Genomic DNA, 25,093 nt, shown 5'->3' on the forward strand with positions numbered 1-25,093 from the left:
TAAGGCCTCGTTTGGTTGCTCACCCAATTCATGGGAATTCTAGAATCCCATGAATTGGGATTTTTAAAGCTTGTTTGGTTACCCCATTTTTTTGTAAAATGGGGGAGTTTAAAACTCCTAGGAATTTCCAACTCCTACATGATGGGGGAATTTAACTACCTACCCCCCTCATGGTCATTGGAAATTCCTAGGAAAGTAAAACTCCAACATGACAACCAAACGGATTATTGTAATTCACGTGAATTTTAATGTAGGAATTAAACTCCCGTGCATTGCAAATTAACACGTCAATGTAATTCCCGTATCAACCAAACGAGCCCTAAGTGGAATTAAAACAACAATATTAAATTGTGTGGTGAGAATGAAATGAACTCTCCATTTCACTAGTGGAAAACTTTAATCTATCCTTCATTTTCACTTATGACCTTTAACAGTTTACGTTAACTGCTTAACTGTCACTTCCAATTAATTACTGAGCTTGAATATCCTATCTACAATTTCATCATTCGCCGTGAATTCGCGCCATTCCTCTTCAAATCCTCTGTTGCAGCTGTAAACAGGTCAATTTCTCTTATTTTCTCAACAATTACAGTATATGTTTAATTTTTCCTAAATGTTCGTGTTCATAAATTTTTAGGTTAATTTAGGGTTTAGGTGATGATCGTAATTCATAGTCTTCATTGATTTTGTTAAATGTCTTTGTTTAATTACGTTTTTGCTAAGTAATTAGGGTTTATTTTAGTCTTCATTTGTTTGATAAATTAAGAATCCTAAGTTGTACAATTGAAACCCTAATTTGTCGAATTTGAACTCATTAAAACCCAGATATGAAGAAGATGATTAGCAGAAAGAAGACAAAAACTCCATTCAAGTACTTACCCCTGGAAATATGGACTCTGATTTTGGCAAGAATGCCGGGTAAAACCCTGTTACGATTCAGGTCCGTCTGTAAACCTTGGTGCTCTATAATCGATGACCCTGATTTTGTTCACTTGCATCTTCAACTCTGCAACACGAATAACAATAGTAAGAATAAGTTATTCGTAGCATTTGAGGTCCCGGAATCGAACGGTGGAAGGAGATGTTTGATGACAATTCGTAGAGCTGATACTTTCAGGAAAACCGGTCACAATTTAACGAGTTCTCAATATTACGGTGCTCCAGGGAGTTGTAATGGCTTATTTTTAATGTCACAATTAGTTGATAAAAAGAGAGAATTGAGATTGTGGAACCCTAGTATTAGAAAATCGTTGCTAGTCCCCTCCTGCCCAATTCCTTCCCATTTAAAAAATAGGGTTGCATTTGTGTTTGGATTCGCTCCTTCGACTAAGGAGTATAAAATCCTCGCTATAACATTAGATGAAACTCCGGGTACTCACCCAAAAGATATGTTTTTTGCTGTTTATACACTCAGTGATCAACGATGGTCTATCCGAAATAATGGCTTTGATGTCGAGAGCTCGTGCTTTGAGCATATATTTTGGTCATATTTTCACCCGTGCACTACTGTTTTCTTGCAAGGCGCGGTACACAGTATGGCATATAATTTATACGGGGATAATAAAAACCATCTTATTTCCCTTGACTTTGATTCGGAAAAGTTCACCATTTTGGAGCTTCCATGTTTCTCCAACGAAAGTTATACCATGAGGCAACTGTTGATTGTTGGGGAATCGGTAGCGGTTTTCAGTATTTCTGAAGTAAATACCAGCATATGGGTGCTTAAAATTGACGGTGGAAAGAGGGTGTGGACTCTATGGTTTTCAAAACCTTCAAGTCGTGATGAATTTGATTTCTTCAAGCACCACCTATACTCCGAGGCATTCTATTACGAGAGTGATTATGGTGGTTGTTTGATTATTGAGAAAAAGTCTTATAACATTGCTAGTGGCCAGGTTAAGGAGCGTGGAAAATCTATGAGGAAATATGTAAAACTAGTAACGTATTCGGAGAGCTTAGTGTTGCACAAAGGATATGGAGCTCAGGATGACGATGACGTCTTTCCTGTGGATTAGAAAACTCTTTCTCTTATGGATTATTTTTGGAAAAGCCCCTGCCGGTAAGCAAAGGAAATGGCCGTTGCTACTTGTCCATTTTGTTGTTAGCTAGAATTAGTATTGTCTTGACTACTTGCTTTAATGTCCTTCATTTTGCTGCTATCGGCTGTGGCTCTGCTAGATATGGCCTTTTTTCCGATCTGGTTCATCCTAGAAGTATATGACCGAAAATGCACATTTCTAAATAATGGCTAATTTTATGTATCGACGTTGTGTATGATTGCAGTCAGCAACTACTAGCTCTTTTGGAAGATTCATTGACCCAGGTTAGTCTATTATTTAGTGTCGAACTTAGGCAGAACATAGTTGATTTCTTCATTTTGGAAGTGACTTGTCATTTGTACTCCGTCAAATTACCTTTTTTTGCTTTCTAAGCTATTCTAGTTGAAATGTAATCTTTTGGCATATTTTGTTTATGATCCACTTTATAGTTTCTCCCTTGTTATTTCTGCCATCTTGTAATCTGATGATATCTAAGCACTACATGTTCACTTGTTGCATTGTGTTATAATCAACTCCAGAATAAGATCTATCTGTCGAAAATGCCTGATCTTTTTTCCACCTCTTCAAATTATACATTTAGATTTGAATCTCTTGAGTTTGGTAGAAGTAACATATACTGTATTTATACTCTTCATATTACCCTGCGTATCCGTGTTAGACACTTGAGCACTTGCGTATCCGTGTTAGACACTTGAGCACTTTGTTGGATACTTCTAACCGCGTATGACTGTATGATAGGGAGTAACAAATCACAATAGTCCGTGATTATGATTATTGATCTACAAAGAAATGACCGCTTAGCTGCCAGGAGTAATTCTACCGTCCTCCCGGAGGACGGTACTCCTCACACACAAGCCATTATAATATTCCACTTGGGTGGATTGTGTTTGTGTGTGAGGAGTACCGTCCTCCCGGGAGGACGGTAGAATTTTTGTAGCTGCCAGTGCATGTATGCAAAGGTACGTTTTATTTCACAAAAAAACCCCATTTTAATTTAGGGCTTTAAAAGTGCAAAATGAAAGCTAACTAATACGGAGTAATTTTTAATGGGTTTTATGACCATTTTGTAATGAATGAGAATGACTCTATTTATAAAGTTTCAATTCCCCTTGGTGGATTTCGGTAGTCACAGGCCCATTTATGGGTTTATTAGTGAACTTGGCCAATTTTGGGCGTCATTCGAGTTTAATGGTCCGGATAACCCATTTTGTAATCCGAGTTGACTCGAATTTTATCTAGGCAAAATAGTTAAACAGGTTTTCTATCCTATGCCCACTGGGCATAGATTAAGAAAGCCAAAAAAAGAAAATCCGCGTAGGCGGACATAGGATAGAAAACCCGATAATTAAATTGAGCTAAAATTTAGTATTAACTCAAAATAATCAATTTATTTTATTTACTCGGCACTTTAATAAATTATCACTTTATTAACATCAGGATGATACGTAAGAGCAAGCTTACGATAAGCCCTTTTGATTTCATTAGGTGTAGCATTAGTAGAAACACCAAGAACTTGATATGGAGTTTCTCTAACACTTGCTGTTATTACATATTTACATTTACACCAATTTTACTACATCTTTGCTTATTTCTTCTTAAATTTCTTAAATTGAGGAATTTTGTAACAAAGTAATTAAATTTAGGGTTATCTCATTCATTCATGGACGCATTTTTTACTCATTTATGGACGCATTTTACATTTTTACCCCTCTTATTTTAAGACCATTCTTTCAAACTTCTCATTTCTAATCTCTTTTTAACTTCCTCCGCATACCTGCCGCCACCGCCCAACCACCACCCCTATCGGCTGTTGTAATTGCGCAGTACCGAAATGACAAATCTTCGCTAGCAAAGTAGTATTGCCACAGACTCACAGATAATAAACGAACTACTTTTCAAATGATTATGCACAAACTCTGACCTCACACCAACACCAACACAATTATGCATATAATCCAAAGCATCAGCAACATTATCCTAGTCAACGAATTCGACAACACGGTAAAACTATGATTCCCTGGGTTTCGCAAACAATCACCCAAACTAGCGCCATCGACGAATTCATAAACAAGATAAACATAATTAAATTAATACAATAAATTGTTGTTTACAAAGTTTAAAATGAAATTATTATTCGATTAAAATGAGATTTAAGATGTATTATAATTGATGAATTTTACTAACAATTTGATTAAATTTTTAGGGCAAGAAGAAAAGGGGGAAAAAAGAGAGTTTTTTTTAGAAGGGTAAATGATGGAAAACTTATGGAAAAAAGTCCATGAATAAGTAAATTCCGTACATGAAAGAGCAACTACGTAAATTTATTATCACCATAACAACATTTAATTAATGGTATATATGTAGTTGAAAGAAATTGAGTTTGAAGATGAAGAAGATTAATTGGGTATAATTTTTTTGCTGGGTTAGATTGAATTATGAATTGGGTAGTTTTGCAATGTTGTTGCATAATTATTGGAATTTTTTTGGGTTAAATTTAGTTCATTTAATGGAAAAAGTTGAGAAATTTCTGGGATTTTTTTGGTGATTTTGGTAAGAAAAGGGGAATGATAATGTATGGACTGAGTCACTGAACTGAATCAAACGCTATTGATTGTTAATTGTCTGTCGGGTCGATTGTGATCTGAGATAGTGGATCATTTCGAGTTTTTTCGGCTCGGGTGATGGTTGGGTTTGGTTATTTTTGATATGTTTAAACTCGGGTTTGGGTGTTGTCTCGCATACGTTTGGAAATATCTTTAGACAACTTTCAATTGCTGAAAAAAAATTAGAGAGTATTCAAAACCAACTTGGTTCATCCCATATTACGCTTTTAGAAGTAGCGCAGTTGAAATGGCTGAAAAAACGAGATGCCCTACTTGACTATAAACGCATCTACTAGCAACAGAAAACTCATATAGATAAACCTAAGTTTGGAGATAATAATACCAAGTATTTTCAAAACCACGCCACTATTAGACGTAGTAGGAATGGAATTAAGCAGTTCATAAATAGGAACGGTGCTTGTATTACTGACCGAGAACTCATAAAACAAGAAATATCTAACGAATTTAAAATTAGGTTCACAAAAAACCAACTTTGTCTTTTCGACAAAAATGAGGACTTTAAGTCGATTAGTGGTTTAATTACGATTTAAGATAACGAATTTCTTACAAGTAATGTAAGTATGGAAGAGGTTAAACAAACTGTTTTTAATTTAGCCGCAAATAAATGTCCAGTCCCGATGGTTTCCTATAGAGTTCTTTCAAAAATATTGGGATATTGTAGGAAATTCTGTAACTAAAGCAGTTCTAGCTTTTTTCCATTCGGGTAAATTATTAAAAGAAATAAATCATACTTTCAGAGCATTAATTCCTAAAATTGATAATCCTCAAACAGCAAACCATTTCCGCCCTATTAGTCTTTGCTCAACAATCTATAAAATTATTTCGAAAATTATGGCCACTCGTCTTCGTAGTGTCTTGCATAAGATTATCCACCCTTTTCAAGGTGCTTTTACGCCAAATCGTTTTATTCAAGATAATATCCGTCTTGCCGACGAAATTTTCAACTCTTTTAAGCGTAAAAAAGGTAAAGGTGGCTGGATTGCTATTAAACTTGATATGGAAAAAGCATATGACCGACTAGAATGGAACTTTATTGAGGAAACTTTTAGACAGATGGGTTTCGATGATATTTGGATTTCATGGATCATGGAATGTATAAAAACTGTCTTGTTCTCGATGTTAGTAAATGGAACACCGGGTGACGTTTTTACACCCACTCGATGCATTAGACAGGGAGACCCACTCTCGCCGTATATATTTATTATGTGCGCCGAGATTCTAGCAAGATCTCTATAAAAAAATAGTGATCTTAGTTCTAGTGATATTGGTATTAGAATTGGAGATGGGGTGGAGAAAATCCCTTTTCTCACTTTTCCGGATGATACTATCATTTTCGCTAAAGCCTCTAATCAGAGTTGTAGAACCATTAAGTCTATTTTAGATAAATTCTGCACGATCTCACGAAAATTTATCAATTTTGACAAATCCACCTTTCAATGCACTAGAAATATTGACCGGCCTCTTCGAGAATCCTTCAGAGGTATTCTCCGTATGAACGAGGAAGCTCACCTAGGTAAGTACTTAGGATGTCCTATCATTGATAATAGAGTTACTAAAAATACTTTCGACAGTCTTATTCACTCTTCTCATAATCAATTATCAAAATGGAAAGCGAATTCTTTATCACAAGCAGGTAGACTAATTCTGAACAATGCAAATTGCCTCAAAAGGAACTTTTCAAATGCAAAACTTCCTTCTTCCCCCGTCAATCCATAAAAGATTGGATAAGATTAATAAAGATTTTCTCTGGAACAAGAATCCTTCTCAACGATCCCCTAATTTGATTGGTTGGCAAAAAGTTCGTTTACCGAAATCTTTGGGTGGACTAGGAATAAAAACGTCTGAAGCAGCTAACAAAGCTTTCTAAATGAAACTCTTATGGAAAATTCTTATGCATAAGGAAAATATATGAGTCAAAGTGATAACTAAAAAATATTTGAGAAATTGTTTAGTTTTTGACCATAAGCCAAACTCAGTATCTTCTTGGCAATGGCGTAAGCTTATGAGTCTTCGAAATCTCTTTAGAAAAGGACTAAGATGGCAGGTAGGTAATGGTGGCAACATTAAGTTTTGGTCTGATAATTGGGTTTTTTCACACCCACTTACAAGCAGTATGGTTGATGATGATAGTAACCATGATCCTAATTTTTTGGTTAAAGATTTCATAACCTCTGACAAACAATGAGATGTTTGTAAATTATCCAGCTTAGTGAATAATAATGATATTGTTAATCAGATTACTAACATTTCACTGCCACATAATGATATTCCAGATACCCTCATTTGGGGGTTGTCCGTAGATAAAAATTTCTCTACCAAAACAGCAACTTGGTTAGCGCAAGGTTTGTTCGATCAAACTCTTAACAAATGTGAATTTCAGTGGATTTGAAAATTGAATATTCCTCCAAAATTGAATTTTTTTTCTTTGGAAAGCCTGTGTTGACGGTCTTCCAACGAAAAGTAGACTTCTCAAGAGTCATATTGATGTCCCACCTCATTGTGTTCTGTGCAACAATCCTATTGAAAACAAATATCATTTTTTTTTACGAATGACCCTTAATTGGATCTGTCATCCAAGACCTGAACATTATTAGTTTCAACGAGTTTTTGTCTAAATATGATGATTTCATTAAAATTATTTTTATTTGGTGGAATGCATGGTTTCGCAGAAATGATATTATCACTACTACAAAAAGTAGCAAAGAGATCACTAATAAGAAACCTGTTAAACTCTCAAACCGGTCTCTTAATATAAGAAACCGTTTATTTAGTAAAACTGGTTTCTTAAAATTAGCTAACGAACCGGGTTGAATCTAAACTGGTTTCTTCTCTTTTTAGAGTTGTTTCAAACTGAACTACAGATTTATACCGTATCATTTTATTCTCTTTCTATTCATTTTGTATCTTAGCTAGCACCATATGACATGGGTTATCAGTTAGCAATTCGCAGTTACTAACCCCACTACTTGGCTCGCCACATATCGATCGCCACCACCACCAAACGCACTCCTAACACTATCGGCGTCTCTTACTCTCGCTTGCTCCTCCTTCCAGTCGATACCTCGATAATAGGTACTCAGTTTTCATCAATTTCGTTTTAATTTTTTAGGGTTTATGGGTTGTTCGATCTTTTCTTAGTTAGGTTGTTATACGATTTTGTTTGTTGTTCTTAACAATACATATAGTTTTATTGTTCTTGTGTTTGAAGTATGGAACTTTAATTGGTTAGACTTGCTAATTAGGGTCGATCAATTTAAGGGTTTTGGATTCAAATAAGCTTACATGTAATCATTTACTTTAATCATCGTTATATGATTACGAATGTCGATTAGTGATAATAAACTGATAATACCATATTGTTGTTCTTTTCATTAATATCCCCACCTTATTCCTCTTGCGCCAGCTTCTTCCTACTTTGTTTACTGGATTTTTTTGTTCATTTCTTATATATGTATTGTACAATTTTTCTTATTAATTATAAATGGTTGCTTTTCCCAATCTTTAATTTTGATACGAGTAATATGATATATGATTAATTTTGGTTGTAAATCAGAAATGCAGGCTCCAAATATCATTGCCTAGTTAGTATATTGATATAGGGCTTTTGCTCAAGCTTATCGTCAAGCTCTTGCCAGTATGATGCATTAATTATTCACGCTTTCTTGAATGGAGAGGTTAAACCTTAAAGAACAAACCTCATATACAGAGTGCGTACCTACACAAGTTTAAACTTATTAGGCAAACAGTGGTCTTATGAGTATATTGTACTCCCTCTGTCCCAGTCGTCATTTGTTGTTCTTTTCCATATTAGGGTGTCTCAGTGAATTGTTGTTCTTTCTATTTTAGGATTGCATTTGATGAACAAATTGGTCATTCACACTCAATTTCATCCACATGTCATTTAGTAATTGGTCCTCTCCTCTTTCCTTGGTCTTTGTGCCAAAACCAAAGGACAACAAATGACCGGGACGGAGGGAGTATATAAGTGTAGGGGATTGAAAAACATCGACCACATTGACTATGAATCCAAGAGTACTCTCTGCAGTGCTTTCTTGTTATGAATAAGGTTCAATGGTTGAGAAAGCTAGAAGCATGTCTTTATTACATTTATCTGAGAAATGAAATAATTCTTGGTTAACAACTACTCTTTTAATTATTGTTGGTTGTTTTGATATTGTTCAGCCTTTTCAAGAGCCAGAAAAACGCGTGTAATTGTTGAAACACTGGAAAAACTGGGCAAAGCGACATTAGTAACAAGGGCAACAATAGTTAGGGACTTAGGGTAAGTGTAAGTTTTCTCCGTTGTTTTTCTCTCAGCTGACCTTATTTAGGGTGCGTTGTTGTAAACGTTTCTTTAACATTGTCGTGTATCATCGTCAATCAAATGTTTAAACTTGGGAGGCCTTTTATCAACCTTTTTTTTATGTCAAAGTGGCTGAATCTAAGGAATCTACACTACTTCCCGCTTGATTCATTTTTAAATAGGTAATCAAGTTGCATCCTGAAAAGGGAAGAAATCGCATTCCATAGACTACAAACTGGATTACACCATGGTAATATCCATGGCTGAAGATGTGGGTGAGGCAAGCAATGTAGCAGGTCAGGTTGCATAAATCATTCTTGGAAAAGGAAACGAAGACGAGGGAAAGATTATGAATAATCAAGCTAATAGAATTGCGTCGCCTTATGCCATTTTCACAGAAAGTGAGAGCTTGATTGGTGATGCTGCTAAAAATAAGATCGTCATGAGCCCTATCAAATTCGTCTTTGGTTAGTTTTTCCTCCTTTTTGTACATTGAGCTTAGATTTCTTCTATCTTGGAAAAAATTTATCTGTCATTCTGAAAAATGATATTGATGTTTTATTCAAGTTTTGTTATACTGTCGTTTAAATTATGCTTTATTCATATTTTTTCTTGCTTTTGCACATATTATACTAAACCTAATTGCTCAAATCTCGTGTCGGACCTGGTTTTAGGTGTCATTAACTTGTCTTTCAGGGAGATTGGAATCTTTAAATCCTAATAATGCTTATACATTTGTTTTGGCCGTGAATTCATGGGATACTACGCTTCTTGATTATAGTACACACTTGACGACACTAATGGAAAATCCTACCTTTTACGTACTACCTTGTTTTTAACCTCACATAAAAAACAGATGAGACCAAGATGTCTAGCAAATGTGATCGACTTCTGATGTTTAAACCGTAAACATCTCATTTTATCTTTTGTATTCTTATTCCTTCTCCTCTAGATGTTGAATATCATGTTGCAACAAGTATCTACAAGAATTCAGTTTTTATTGCTTGTTTTTTTCCCCTTCGTGCAGGAACGAGGCTAGTGTAATGACTCCGAGTTTGAGATGATTTTGATGACAGAGAAGAGTTATTATTTTGCTAGATTTACTCCTTGTATAGTTAGGGAGGGATTAATTTGTACGAATCTTAATATAATTCTAAGATTGGTTGCTTTTGGCAGTTGGTGGTTATTGTGTAATTAAATAAAAGTAATATTTTAATGATTATAATTTTTCATTAATATTATGTAGGTGTGGACTTTTTTTAATTCTATTTTTCTTTTGTTTCTAAATAAAATATAAGAGACCGGTTTTAATCCAAAACTGGTTTCTTAGATAATATCAAAGAGACCGATTATAGTGCAAAACTGGTTCCAAACATAATAGCAAAGAAACCGGATTTGGCCAATAACTGATCTGCTACTCAGTGATCTAAGAAATCGGTTTTTGGTGACAACCGGTTTCTTTGGTTATATCAAAGAAACCGGTGTTAATAACCGGTCTCTTAGGCTAAGACACCTATGAGCTAGAGACCGGTTATAAACCGGTCTCTTATAGCATTTTTAACCGGTTTCCTTGACTTTTTTTGTAGTAGTGTATCTTTAATGATGTTAACTTAAGTATTAACAAACTTATTATTTTATGTAATAATAGCACTAAGACCTGGAATGTGACTAGATTTAAGGATCTCAACAATCCCGAGATAGAAGAGTCAGCTAAAACAACTCTAGTAAGGAAGAAATTTGGTGGGAAAAACCTAGAAACGGTTTCCTAAAGCTAAATTTTAGCGGATCGAGAATAGAAGGTAATAAAGCTGCTTTAGGATATTCTATAAGAGATCACAATGGTAAAGTCGTTTTATTGGGAGCAAAAAACTGCGGATCCAATAGTATCCTTGTTGCGGAAGCTCTCGCCTTAAAAGAAGGTATTTTAGCAGCTAAATACTTAGTAATCTCAAAGTTAATTGTGGAGGGTGATAATTTATGTGTTATTAACTCGATTCGAGGTACTTGGCAAATTCCTTGGAAAATTTCTAGTATTGTAAAGGATGTGAAATTAGACCTCCATTTTTTCGATGAAGTGATAATTAAACATTGCTTTCGTGAAGCCAACAAGGTTGCTGACTTCATGGCCTCTATTGGACATTCATGTCCAACTCTTTCGAGGTGGTTTGATAGCCGGTGACTTCAACTTACCTCCCTCATTCGAAAGGATGAGATAGTTTGGTCCTACCCTAGAGGATCGACCTACTTTTCTTACCTAATCAAAAAAAAAAAAAAAAAACGATTAGATTCAAGTTTCGGTCAAGTTGTGTTGAGTTTGTGTTTCGAATTTCTGGTTAATGATAACTCGTTAGGGTCAATTTGGGTGCTTCATTTTTTCGGGTTAATTCGGGTCGGGTCGAGTCAGTTTGGGGTTTGGGTCTGTTTCAATATGTTGGTCGGGTTAAGCGGGTCGGGTTATTTCGGGTCGGGTCATTTTCGGATTGAGTGGTTTCGGATCCGGTTATTTCGATCGGTTCAGTTACGGGTCAAGAAAGTTCGGGTCATTTTTAGGCCGGGTCAGGTCAATTTAGATTTCGAATCCCATTCAAATGCTATAATTCAGGTCATTTTCGAATCTCGCATTACCATCGGATCAATCAGTCTTGTTGATTTTACCAACTCTACTATCTAGTCCTTAACTAGTGGAAAACTTTAATCAATCCTTCATTTTCACTTATAACCTTTAACAGTTTACCTTAACTCTCTCTCACCTCCAATTAATTACTGAGCTTGAATATCCTATCTACAATTTCATCATTCGCCGTGAATTCTTGCCATTCCTCTTCAAATCCTCTGTTGCAGCTGTAAACAGGTCAATTTCTCTTATTTTCTTAACAATTACAGTTTATGTTTAATTTTTCCTAAATGCTCGTGTTCATAAATTTTTAGGTTAATTTAGGGTTTAGGTGATGATCGTAATTCATAGTCTTCATTGATTTTGTTAAATGTCTTTGTTTAATTACGTTTTTGCTAAGTAATTAGGGTTTATTTTAGTCTTCATTTGTTCGATAAATTAAGAATCCTAAGTTGTACAATTGAAACCCTAAGTGTCGAATTTGAACTCATTAAAACCCAGATATGAAGAAGATGATGAGCAGAAAGAAGACAAAAACTTCATTCAAGTACTTACCCTTGGAAATATGGACTCTGATTTTGGCAAGAATGCCGGGTAAAACCCTGTTACGATTCAGGTCCGTCTGTAAACCTTGGTGCTCTATAATCGATGACCCTGATTTTGTTCACTTGCATCTTCAACTCTGCAACACGAATAACAATAGTAAGAATAAGTTATTCGTAGCATTTGAGGTCCCGGAATCGAACCGTGGAAGGAGATGTTTGATGACAATTCGTAGAGCTGATACTTTCAGGAAAACCGGTCACAATTTAACGAGTTTTCAATATTACGAAACCCCAGGGAGTTGTAATGGCTTATTTTTAATGTCACGATTAGTTGATACAAAGAGAGAATTGAGATTGTGGAACCCTAGTATTAGAAAATCGTTGCTAGTCCCCTCCTGCCCAATTCCTTCCCATTTGGAAGATAGGACTGCATTTGTATTAGGATTCGCTCCTTCAACTAAAGAGTATAAAATCATCGCTATCACATTTGATGATACCCCGGGTACTCACCCAAAAGATATGTTTTTTGCGGTTTATACACTCAGTGATCAACGATGGACTGTCAGAAAGAATGAGCTCGATGTCGAGAGCTCGTGCTTTGAGCATATATTTTGGTCGTATTTTCACCCGTGCACTACTGTTTTCTTGCAAGGTGAGGTACACAGTAAGGCAATTGATCTATACGGGGGTAATAAAAACCATCTTATTTCCCTTGACTTTGATTCGGAAAAGTTCACCTTTTTGGAGATTCCATGTTTCTCCGACGAAAGTTATACCATGAGGAAACTGTTTATTCTTGGGGAATCGGTAGCGGTTTTCAGTATTTCTGAAGTAAATACCAGCATATGGGTGCTTAAAATTGACGGTGGAAAGAGGGTGTGGACTTTATGGTTTTCAAAACCTTCAAGTCGTGATGAATTTGATTTCTTCAAGCACCACCTATACTCCAAGGCATTCTATTACGAGAGTGATTATGGTGGTTGTTTGATTATTGAGAAAAAGTCTTATAACATTGCTAGTGGCCAGGTTCAGGAGCGTGGAAAATCTATGAGGAAATATGTAAAACTAGTAACGTATTCGGAGAGCTTAGTGTTGCACAAAGGATATGGAGCTCAGGATGACGATGACGTCTTTCCTGTGGATTAGAAAACTCTTTCTCTTATGGATTATTTTTGGAAAAGCCCCTGCCGGTAAGCAAAGGAAATGGCCGTTGCTACTTGTCCATTTTGTTGTTAGCTAGAATTAGTATTGTCTTGACTACTTGCTTTAATGTCCTTCATTTTGCTGCTATCGGCTGTGGCTCTGCTAGATATGGCCTTTTTTCCGATCTGGTTCATCCTAGAAGTATATGACCGAAAATGCACATTTCTAAATAATGGCTAATTTTATGTATCGACGTTGTGTATGATTGCAGTCAGCAACTACTAGCTCTTTTGGAAGATTCATTGACCCAGGTTAGTCTATTATTTAGTGTCGAACTTAGGCAGAACATAGTTGATTTCTTCATTTTGGAAGTGACTTGTCATTTGTACTCCGTCAAATTACCTTTTTTTGCTTTCTAAGCTATTCTAGTTGAAATGTAATCTTTTGGCATATTTTGTTTATGATCCACTTTATAGTTTCTCCCTTGTTATTTCTGCCATCTTGTAATCTGATGATATCTAAGCACTACATGTTCACTTGTTGCATTGTGTTATAATCAACTCCAGAATAAGATCTATCTGTCGAAAATGCCTGATCTTTTTTCCACCTCTTCAAATTATACATTTAGATTTGAATCTCTTGAGTTTGGTAGAAGTAACATATACTGTATTTATACTCTTCATATTACCCTGCGTATCCGTGTTAGACACTTGAGCACTTGCGTATCCGTGTTAGACACTTGAGCACTTTGTTGGATACTTCTAACCGCGTATGACTGTATGATAGGGAGTAACAAATCACAATAGTCCGTGATTATGATTATTGATCTACAAAGAAATGACCGCTTAGCTGCCAGGAGTAATTCTACCGTCCTCCCGGAGGACGGTACTCCTCACACACAAGCCATTATAATATTCCACTTGGGTGGATTGTGTTTGTGTGTGAGGAGTACCGTCCTCCCGGGAGGACGGTAGAATTTTTGTAGCTGCCAGTGCATGTATGCAAAGGTACGTTTTATTTCACAAAAAAACCCCATTTTAATTTAGGGCTTTAAAAGTGCAAAATGAAAGCTAACTAATACGGAGTAATTTTTAATGGGTTTTATGACCATTTTGTAATGAATGAGAATGACTCTATTTATAAAGTTTCAATTCCCCTTGGTGGATTTCGGTAGTCACAGGCCCATTTATGGGTTTATTAGTGAACTTGGCCAATTTTGGGCGTCATTCGAGTTTAATGGTCCGGATAACCCATTTTGTAATCCGAGTTGACTCGAATTTTATCTAGGCAAAATAGTTAAACAGGTTTTCTATCCTATGCCCACTGGGCATAGATTAAGAAAGCCAAAAAAAGAAAATCCAGCGGGCGGACATAGGATAGAAAACCCGATAATTAAATTGAGCTAAAATTTAGTATTAACTCAAAATAATCAATTTATTTTATTTACTCGGCACTTTAATAAATTATCACTTTATTAACATCAGGATGATACGTAAGAGCAAGCTTACGATAAGCCCTTTTGATTTCATTAGGTGTAGCATTAGTAGAAACACCAAGAACTTGATATGGAGTTTCTCTAACACTTGCTGTTATTACATATTTACATTTACACCAATTTTACTACATCTTTGCTTATTTCTTCTTAAATTTCTTAAATTGAGGAATTTTGTAACAAAGTAATTAAATTTAGGGTTATGCTCATTCATGGACGCATTTTACTCATTTATGGACGCATTTTACATTTTTACCCCTCTTATTTTAAGACCATTCTTTCAAACTTCTCATTTCTAATCTCTTTTTAACTTCCTCCGCATACCTGCCGCCACCGCCCAACCACCACCCCTATCGGCTGTTGTAATTGCGCAGTACCGAAATGACAAATCTTCGCTAGCAAAGTAGTATTGCCACAGACTCACAGATAATAAACGAACTACTTTTCAAATGATTATGCACAAACTCTGACCTCACACCAACACCAACACAATTATGCATATAATCCAAAGCATCAGCAACATTATCCTAGTCAACGAATTCGACAACACGGTAAAACTATGATTCCCTGGGTTTCGCAAACAATCACCCAAACTAGCGCCATCGACGAATTCATAAACAAGATAAACATAATTAAATTAATACAATAAATTGTTGTTTACAAAGTTTAAAATGAAATTATTATTCGATTAAAATGAGATTTAAGATGTATTATAATTGATGAATTTTACTAACAATTTGATTAAATTTTTAGGGCAAGAAGAAAAGGGGGAAAAAAGAGAGTTTTTTTTAGAAGGGTAAATGATGGAAAACTTATGGAAAAAAGTCCATGAATAAGTAAATTCCGTACATGAAAGAGCAACTACGTAAATTTATTATCACCATAACAACATTTAATTAATGGTATATATGTAGTTGAAAGAAATTGAGTTTGAAGATGAAGAAGATTAATTGGGTATAATTTTTTTGCTGGGTTAGATTGAATTATGAATTGGGTAGTTTTGCAATGTTGTTGCATAATTATTGGAATTTTTTTGGGTTAAATTTAGTTCATTTAATGGAAAAAGTTGAGAAATTTCTGGGATTTTTTTGGTGATTTTGGTAAGAAAAGGGGAATGATAATGTATGGACTGAGTCACTGAACCTGAATCAAACGCTATTGATTGTTAATTGTCTGTCGGGTCGATTGTGATCTGAGATAGTGGATCATTTCGAGTTTTTTCGGCTCGGGTGATGGTTGGGTTTGGTTATTTTTGATATGTTTAAACTCGGGTTTGGGTGTTGTCTCGCATACGTTTGGAAATATCTTTAGACAACTTTCAATTGCTGAAAAAAAATTAGAGAGTATTCAAAACCAACTTGGTTCATCCCATATTACGCTTTTAGAAGTAGCGCAGTTGAAATGGCTGAAAAAACGAGATGCCCTACTTGACTATAAACGCATCTACTAGCAACAGAAAACTCATATAGATAAACCTAAGTTTGGAGATAATAATACCAAGTATTTTCAAAACCACGCCACTATTAGACGTAGTAGGAATGGAATTAAGCAGTTCATAAATAGGAACGGTGCTTGTATTACTGACCGAGAACTCATAAAACAAGAAATATCTAACGAATTTAAAATTAGGTTCACAAAAAACCAACTTTGTCTTTTCGACAAAAATGAGGACTTTAAGTCGATTAGTGGTTTAATTACAGACGAAGATAACGAATTTCTTACAAGTAATGTAAGTATGGAAGAGGTTAAACAAACTGTTTTTAATTTAGCCGCAAATAAATGTCCAGGTCCTGATGGTTTCCCTATAGAGTTCTTTCAAAAATATTGGGATATTGTAGGAAATTCTGTAACTAAAGCAGTTCTAGCTTTTTTCCATTCGGGTAAATTATTAAAAGAAATAAATCATACTTTCAGAGCATTAATTCCTAAAATTGATAATCCTCAAACAGCAAACCATTTCCGCCCTATTAGTCTTTGCTCAACAATCTATAAAATTATTTCGAAAATTATGGCCACTCGTCTTCGTAGTGTCTTGCATAAGATTATCCACCCTTTTCAAGGTGCTTTTACGCCAAATCGTTTTATTCAAGATAGTATCCGTCTTGCCGACGAAATTTTCAACTCTTTTAAGCGTAAAAAAGGTAAAGGTGGCTGGATTGCTATTAAACTTGATATGGAAAAAGCATATGACCGACTAGAATGGAACTTTATTGAGGAAACTTTTAGACAGATGGGTTTCGATGATATTTGGATTTCATGGATCATGGAATGTATAAAAACTGTCTTGTTCTCGATGTTAGTAAATGGAACACCGGGTGACGTTTTTACACCCACTCGATGCATTAGACAGGGAGACCACTCTCGCCGTATATATTTATTATGTGCGCCGAGATTCTAGCAAGATCTCTATAAAAAAATAGTGATCTTAGTTCTAGTGATATTGGTATTAGAATTGGAGATGGGGTGGAGAAAATCCCTTTTCTCACTTTTCCGGATGATACTATCATTTTCGCTAAAGCCTCTAATCAGAGTTGTAGAACCATTAAGTCTATTTTAGATAAATTCTGCACGATCTCACGAAAATTTATCAATTTTGACAAATCCACCTTTCAATGCACTAGAAATATTGACCGGCCTCTTCGAGAATCCTTCAGAGGTATTCTCCGTATGAACGAGGAAGCTCACCTAGGTAAGTACTTAGGATGTCCTATCATTGATAATAGAGTTACTAAAAATACTTTCGACAGTCTTATTCACTCTTCTCATAATCAATTATCAAAATGGAAAGCGAATTCTTTATCACAAGCAGATAGACTAATTCTGAACAATGCAAATTGCCTCAAAAGGAACTTTTCAAATGCAAAACTTCCTTCTTCCCCCGTCAATCCATAAAAGATTGGATAAGATTAATAAAGATTTTCTCTGGAACAAGAATCCTTCTCAACGATCCCCTAATTTGATTGGTTGGCAAAAAGTTCGTTTTTAGAAATCTTTGGGTGGACTAGGAATAAAAACGTCTGAAGCAGCTAACAAAGCTCTCTAAATGAAACTCTTATGGAAAATTCTTATGCATAAGGAAAATATATGAGTCAAAGTGATAACTAAAAAATATTTGAGAAATTGTTTAGTTTTTGACCATAAGCCAAACTCAGTATCTTCTTGGCAATGGCGTAAGCTTATGAGTCTTCGAAATCTCTTTAGAAAAGGACTAAGATGGCAGGTAGGTAATGGTAGCAACATTAAGTTTTGGTCTGATAATTGGGTTTTTTCACACCCACTTACAAGCAGTATGGTTGATGATGATAGTAACCATGATCCTAATTTTTTGGTTAAAGATTTCATAACCTCTGACAAACAATGAGATGTTTGTAAATTATCCAGCTTAGTGAATAATAATGATATTGTTAATCAGATTACTAACATTTCACTGCCACATAATGATATTCCAGATACCCTCATTTGGGGGTTGTCCGTAGATAAAAATTTCTCTACCAAAACAGCAACTTGGTTAGCGCAAGGTTTGTTCGATCAAACTCTTAACAAATGTGAATTTCAGTGGATTTGAAAATTGAATATTCCTCCAAAATTGAATTTTTTTTCTTTGGAAAGCCTGTGTTGACGGTCTTCCAACGAAAAGTAGACTTCTCAAGAGTCATATTGATGTCCCACCTCATTGTGTTCTGTGCAACAATCCTATTGAAAACAAATATCATTTTTTTTTACGAATGACCCTTAATTGGATCTGTCATCCAAGACCTGAACATTATTAGTTTCAACGAGTTTTTGTCTAAATATGATGATTTCATTAAAATTATTTTTATTTGGTGGAATGCATGGTTTCGCAGAAATGATATTATCTTTAATGATGTTAACTTAAGTATTAACAAACTTATTATTTTATGTAATAATAGCACTAAGACCTGGAATGTGACTAGATTTAAGGATCTCAACAATCCCGAGATAGAAGAGTCAGCTAAAACAACTCTAGTAAGGAAGAAATTTGGTGGGAAAAACCTAGAAACGGTTTCCTAAAGCTAAATTTTAGCGGATCGAGAATAGAAGGTAATAAAGCTGCTTTAGGATATTCTATAAGAGATCACAATGGTAAAGTCGTTTTATTGGGAGCAAAAAACTGCGGATCCAATAGTATCCTTGTTGCGGAAGCTCTCGCCTTAAAAGAAGGTATTTTAGCAGCTAAATACTTAGTAATCTCAAAGTTAATTGTGGAGGGTGATAATTTATGTGTTATTAACTCGATTCGTGGTACTTGGCAAATTCCTTGGAAAATTTCTAGTATTGTAAAGGATGTGAAATTAGACCTCCATTTTTTCGATGAAGTGATAATTAAACATTGCTTTCGTGAAGCCAACAAGGTTGCTGACTTCATGGCCTCTATTGGACATTCATGTCCAACTCTTTCGAGGTGGTTTGATAGCCGGTGACTTCAACTTACCTCCCTCATTCGAAAGGATGAGATAGTTTGGTCCTACCCTAGAGGATCGACCTACTTTTCTTACCTAATAAAAAAAAAAAAAAACGATTAGATTCAAGTTTCGGTCAAGTTGTGTTGAGTTTGTGTTTCGAATTTCTGGTTAATGATAACTCGTTAGGGTCAATTTGGGTGCTTCATTTTTTCGGGTTAATTTGGGTCGGGTCGAGTCAGTTTGGGGTTTGGGTCTGTTTCAATATGTTGGTCGGGTTAAGCGGGTCGGGTTATTTCGGGTCGGGTCATTTTCGGATTGAGTGGTTTCGGATCCGGTTATTTCGATCGGTTCAGTTACGGGTCAAGAAAGTTCGGGTCATTTTTAGGCCGGGTCAGGTCAATTTAGATTTCGAATCCCATTCAAATGCTATAATTCAGGTCATTTTCGAATCTCGCATTACCATCGGATCAATCAGTCTTGTTGATTTTACCAACTCTACTATCTAGTCCTTAACTAGTGGAAAACTTTAATCAATCCTTCATTTTCACTTATAACCTTTAACAGTTTACCTTAACTCTCTCTCACCTCCAATTAATTACTGAGCTTGAATATCCTATCTACAATTTCAACATTCGCCGTGAATTCGCGCCATTCCTCTTCAAATCCTCTGTTGCAGCTGTAAACAGGTCAATTTCTCTTATTTTCTTAACAATTACAGTTTATGTTTAATTTTTCCTAAATGCTCGTGTTCATAAATTTTTAGGTTAATTTAGGGTTTAGGTGATGATCGTAATTCATAGTCTTCATTGATTTGTTAAATGTCTTTGTTTAATTACGTTTTTGCTAAGTAATTAGGGTTTATTTTAGTCTTCATTTGTTTGATAAATTAAGAATCCTAAGTTGTACAATTGAAACCCTAATTTGTCGAATTTGAACTCATTAAAACCCAGATATGAAGAAGATGATTAGCAGAAAGAAGACAAAAACTCCATTCAAGTACTTACCCCTGGAAATATGGACTCTGATTTTGGCAAGAATGCCGGGTAAAACCCTGTTACGATTCAGGTCCGTCTGTAAACCTTGGTGCTCTATAATCGATGACCCTGATTTTGTTCACTTGCATCTTCAACTCTGCAACACGAATAACAATAGTAAGAATAAGTTATTCGTAGCATTTGAGGTCCCGGAATCGAACGGTGGAAGGAGATGTTTGATGACAATTCGTAGAGCTGATACTTTCAGGAAAACCGGTCACAATTTAACGAGTTCTCAATATTACGGTGCTCCAGGGAGTTGTAATGGCTTATTTTTAATGTCACAATTAGTTGATAAAAAGAGAGAATTGAGATTGTGGAACCCTAGTATTAGAAAATCGTTGCTAGTCCCCTCCTGCCCAATTCCTTCCCATTTAAAAAATAGGGTTGCATTTGTGTTTGGATTCGCTCCTTCGACTAAGGAGTATAAAATCCTCGCTATAACATTAGATGAAACTCCGGGTACTCACCCAAAAGATATGTTTTTTGCTGTTTATACACTCAGTGATCAACGATGGTCTATCCGAAATAATGGCTTTGATGTCTATCCAAAAGATATGTTTTTTGCTGTTTATACACTCAGTACCGTCCTTCCGGAGGACGGGTACTCCTCACACACAAGTCATTATAATATTCCACTTGGGTGGATTGTGTTTGTGTGTGAGGAGTACCGTCCTCCCGGGAGGACGGTAGAATTTTTGTAGCTGCCAGTGCATGTATGCAAAGGTACGTTTTATTTCACAAAAAAACACCATTTTAATTATGGGTTTTTCTAACGTGTGCCCTTAGGGCACACATTAAGAGGCTAAATATAGAAAGAATCAAAAGAATATTTCACTAAATATGGAATAAATGAGTTGATTCTTACATTTCTTATGATATATATTCTTTTGATTCTTTCTATATCACAAATTCTCATTATAGACGGACACTATCCGTCTATACGTATAGACGGATACCATTTCTCATCACAAAATACCCATTTGCCATAAAGTGGGAAAGCCCATGGGGGTGCCCCACCTTATCCCCCTACCCATTTTATTAGAGGTCTTTACCCGTCAATACGCCCCACCCGTCTATACCAAGACCTATTGTATAATTAGTCTCTTAATGTGTGCCCTGAGAGCATGTGCATCCATTGACCTCCCCATATTTCCTCTCTTTTTCTCATTCGTCCATCTCACTTTCCACTAATTTTCATTTACCGTTCCCATTTTATTACTATCTCCTGCATCAATGGGGTTCCCCAACAAATTTTCCTCTATTAATTTTACATATTTCACCTGCCACATGGTTGTTTCTCATTTGTTGTTCAATTTGGGAAGGTTCCCTCGAACTAGGGGAACCCCAAATGATAGGGAACCTCTCACATTGATGAGGCACCCCAATTAAAGAGAGAGAATGTATTTGGGGAGGTAAAATCCAACAAATGCACATGCTCTAAGGGCACACGTTAGAAAAACCCATTTATAGAAGAATGTATTTGGGGAGGTAAAATCCAACAAATGCACATGCTCTAAGGGCACACGTTAGAAAAACCCATTTATAGAAGAAGTAATATAAATTTAACTTTTAAAAGTGCAAAATGAAAGCTAACTAATACGGAGTAATTTTCAATGGGTTTTAGGACCATTTTGTAATGAATGAGAATAACTCTATTTATAAAGTTTCAATTCCCCTTGGTGGATTTCGGTAGTCACAGGCCCATTTATGGGTTTATTAGTGAACTTGGTCCATTTTGGGCGTCATTCGAGTTTAATGGTGCGGATAACCCATTTTGTAATCTGAGTCGACTCGAATTTTATCTAAATTGAGGCAAAATAGTTAAACAGGTTTTCTATCCTATGCCCACTGGGCATAGATTAAGAAAGCCAAAAAAAGAAAATCCAGCGGGCGGACATAGGATAGAAAACCCGATAATTAAATTGAGCTAAAATTTAGTATTAACTCAAAATAATCAATTTATTTTATTTACTCGACACTTTAATAAATTATCACTTTATTAACATCAGGATGATACTTAAGAGCAAGTTTACGATAAGCCCTTTTGATTTCATTAGGTGTAGCATTAGTAGAAACACCAAGAACTTGATATGGAGTTTCTCTAACACTTGCTCTTATTACATTTACACCAATTTTACTACATCTTTGCTTATTTCTTCTTAAATTTCTTAAATTGGGTAATTTTGTAACAAAGTAATTAAATTTATTATCACTATAACAACTGTTCCGGGTGTAATTCCGGAGCAGGATTATGACCACTTAAGCTTGTAGAATGACGTCGTTGCTTGTCTCTTCCTTTCGCTCTCTCCTGTAAAGATGAACAAACTGAGGGCTCGGCTTGGTACCGAGCGTACTCACTCCGACGCTCAAGTCAGTAAACTTAAAGAGATAAGTTGTGTGTTAACTTGGCAAAGTATATTGTAGAGAGATAAGAGAGTTTTATACCAGATTAAGATGATTTTTGGATCCTTTCCTCAATGAGAGAAGTGGAGTATTTATAGACTTTCACCTTTTGTCGCGTAGTGGCCAAGTGGCACCTGAACGAGCTGTATCAGGCCATCAACTTTGTGCCCAAAACAGCGGTCCCCGCTTCCAACATCCCCGACATGACTATTGGAAAGAAGGACTACAAGGGAGTCATCGCCCCTCACAGCGACCCACTTGTAGTCCACCTGGACATATCCAACCACCTGTTCAAGAGGTGCCTGATTGACACAGGCGCCTACACGAACATCATGTTCAGGGAGTGCTTTCTCAACCTCGGTCTGAAGGTTGAAGACTTGAGCCCCTGCACCAACCCGCTGTACAGTTTTTCCGGGGCCGGCTGGTACCCCGGGGTCGATCAGCCGCCGCAATGTTCGGCGAGGGGGATGCGGCTAAGAATGTCCTAGCCGAGTTCGTGGTCATTGACGGCTCGTCCGCCTACAACGTTCTCATAGGCCGAGTCACTCTGAGCGAGGCCGATGCGATGATGTCCATCGGGCCCCGACAACGATGTATGTCTCGGACCGGGGGGAAGCACATAAGCTCGTCTCCAAGGACGAGAAGGACGAGGTGGTCAACGTCCAGATATCTCCCAGAGGATGCAACATGCAATCCCTCAAAGTGGCGAAGAAGTCAGAGAAAGGGAAAAGCCCATCCTTACAACGGGAGGGCGACCTCATGGATGCAATCGACGGCTAATCGGGAAGGTCCCTACAAAGTGGTTGAAGAAATAAGGTTTGGTACACACCGGGCCGACGGACATGGAGGGTGTGCCTTTGATGAGCCATTAGGACACCGACAATCTCGGGAAAAATTTTGTATAGTGGCGGAGGTGCCCGAGATAACTGTGGGTACCCCGACGCATGTTTATATCTAATGAAGAATCGTCCAAGTTTTCCATCAGTGTTCATTTTCCCCCATAGTCACTATCAAGAAGCAGGCGCCACGGCGATCACCCCAAGAAATAGACGCCACGGCGATCACCCCAAGAGGTAGACGCGCGGCGATCACTCCAAGAGGTAGACGCCACTAGCGATCACTATCAAGAAGCGGCGCCACTAAGCGATCACCCCAAGAAGTAGACGCCACGGCGATCACCCCAAGAGGTAGATGCCGCGGCGATCACTCCAAGAGGTAGACGCCACAGCGATCACTATCAAGAAGCAGCGCCACGACAGTCACCCCAAGAAGTAGACGCCACAGCGATCACCCCAAGAGGTAGACGCCGCGGCGATCACTCCAAGAGGTAGACGCCACGGCAATCACTATCAAGCGGGCGCCACGGCGATCACCCCAAGAAGTAGACGCCACGACAGTCACCCCAAGAGGTAGACGCGCGGCATGACTCAAGAGGTAGACGCACAAGCGATCACTACCCGGTAGATTGATACTCGCGAAAGCGATCAACATGCCTTAGAAACGTTAAACACAGTTGAGATACGCACTCTAAACCGCGGCGCCTCGGCCGAGGCGGAAACAAAAGAAGCGCTCAATTAATAACGTAAGAAGACAACTCAGACGAAGACAAGAAAAGACCTCGGCCAAGCCGAGGCAAAATAAGCAAACTCTTATTAAAAATGATAACAAGTTACAAGTGAGGAGAATACAGACGACGGCCGTCCCCATAAGGATAAGCCAAAACACAACCTACCAAAGTTGTACAAAATACAAGGAAAAGAAAAACAAAAGGTTACAGACATATCATTTGAAGCGCCAAAAGATGGCAGGGAGGAAAGGCTTAATAATTGGCTCCCGAGCACACCGGGCTATCCGAGACGCCGGTGAGCTCGGTGACGACCACCCGTCTCCTTATGCCTGTTTGTTGCTTGCCATCGCGGCGTTAAAGCATCATCGTTGATGGGCGACCCGAAGGCTGTCTTGGCGGCCTCGGCAGCGGCCTCGGCCTCGGCTTTCTTAGCGGACCTCGGCCTGTTTGCCTCACCGCCTTCATCATCCTCTCGGCTTCCTCCTTGGCCGCCTTAGCCTTCTCGGAAGGGTCGCCTTCTCCGCGGCCGCCTCTTCCTCCTTCTTCACCCTTACCTCCTCCTTGGCCTTCTCCTCCGCGGCTTTCTCCTTAGCTTCGAGCTTGTCGTCAAACAGCTCGTCAAATTTGTCCCACGGAAAGGAGCCATCAAGGGGGAAGAGCTCCCCAATCACTTCCCTGGCAGCTTATTCGGCCAGGTCCCGGTATTGGGCGCACATGTTAGAGAGGATAACGGTTTGGAGCGTCTCAATGTCCTCCTCCCTTTGGGTGATGATAGCATCCTTGTTCCGAACCACCTTCCCCTGGGCCTGAAACATGCCCCTCCATTCGTCCCTCTGCTTAGCATAAAGGTCGGCGTGCCTCTGAACGAGGTCACGCCCCTC

The 25,093-nt window shown here is 37.3% G+C and overlaps 1 protein-coding gene and 1 long non-coding RNA gene across 11 annotated transcripts; both read left to right on the plus strand.

Annotated features, from left to right (window-relative positions):
• The first annotated feature begins 375 nt into the window (after window positions 1-375).
• Window positions 376-14,185, plus strand: LOC141617139 (F-box/kelch-repeat protein At3g23880-like). 9 transcript variants are annotated; one of them, XR_012531093.1, is made up of 4 exons: window positions 376-560; window positions 826-2,059; window positions 2,284-2,323; window positions 2,799-2,900. XR_012531093.1 is itself a non-coding variant. In XM_074434346.1 (3 exons), exon 2 carries the CDS (start codon window positions 828-830, stop codon window positions 2,013-2,015), a length of 1,188 nt encoding a protein of 395 aa, XP_074290447.1. In that variant the 5' UTR covers window positions 376-560; window positions 826-827; the 3' UTR covers window positions 2,016-2,059; window positions 2,284-2,490. The 9 variants fall into 9 exon arrangements, 5 of the variants coding, with proteins under 5 accessions (XP_074290447.1, XP_074290440.1, XP_074290435.1 ...); XR_012531091.1 differs by lacking the exons at window positions 376-560; window positions 826-2,059; window positions 2,284-2,323; window positions 2,799-2,900 and adding exons at window positions 11,396-11,838; window positions 12,103-13,336; window positions 13,561-13,600; window positions 14,076-14,185; XR_012531092.1 differs by having other exon boundaries at window positions 826-2,323; window positions 2,799-2,899.
• LOC141621578 (uncharacterized) lies at window positions 5,617-10,132 on the plus strand. 2 transcript variants are annotated; one of them, XR_012532560.1, is made up of 4 exons: window positions 5,617-7,756; window positions 8,867-8,972; window positions 9,170-9,454; window positions 10,015-10,132. It is a non-coding gene; the product is annotated as an uncharacterized LOC141621578 (long non-coding RNA). The 2 variants fall into 2 exon arrangements; XR_012532507.1 differs by having other exon boundaries at window positions 5,622-7,756; window positions 8,867-8,966; window positions 10,015-10,128.
• Window positions 14,186-25,093: the final 10,908 nt, after the last annotated feature.

This window comes from Silene latifolia, chromosome 1 (genome assembly GCF_048544455.1).
Source record: "Silene latifolia isolate original U9 population chromosome 1, ASM4854445v1, whole genome shotgun sequence".
NCBI classification, from domain to species: Eukaryota; Viridiplantae; Streptophyta; class Magnoliopsida; order Caryophyllales; family Caryophyllaceae; genus Silene; species Silene latifolia.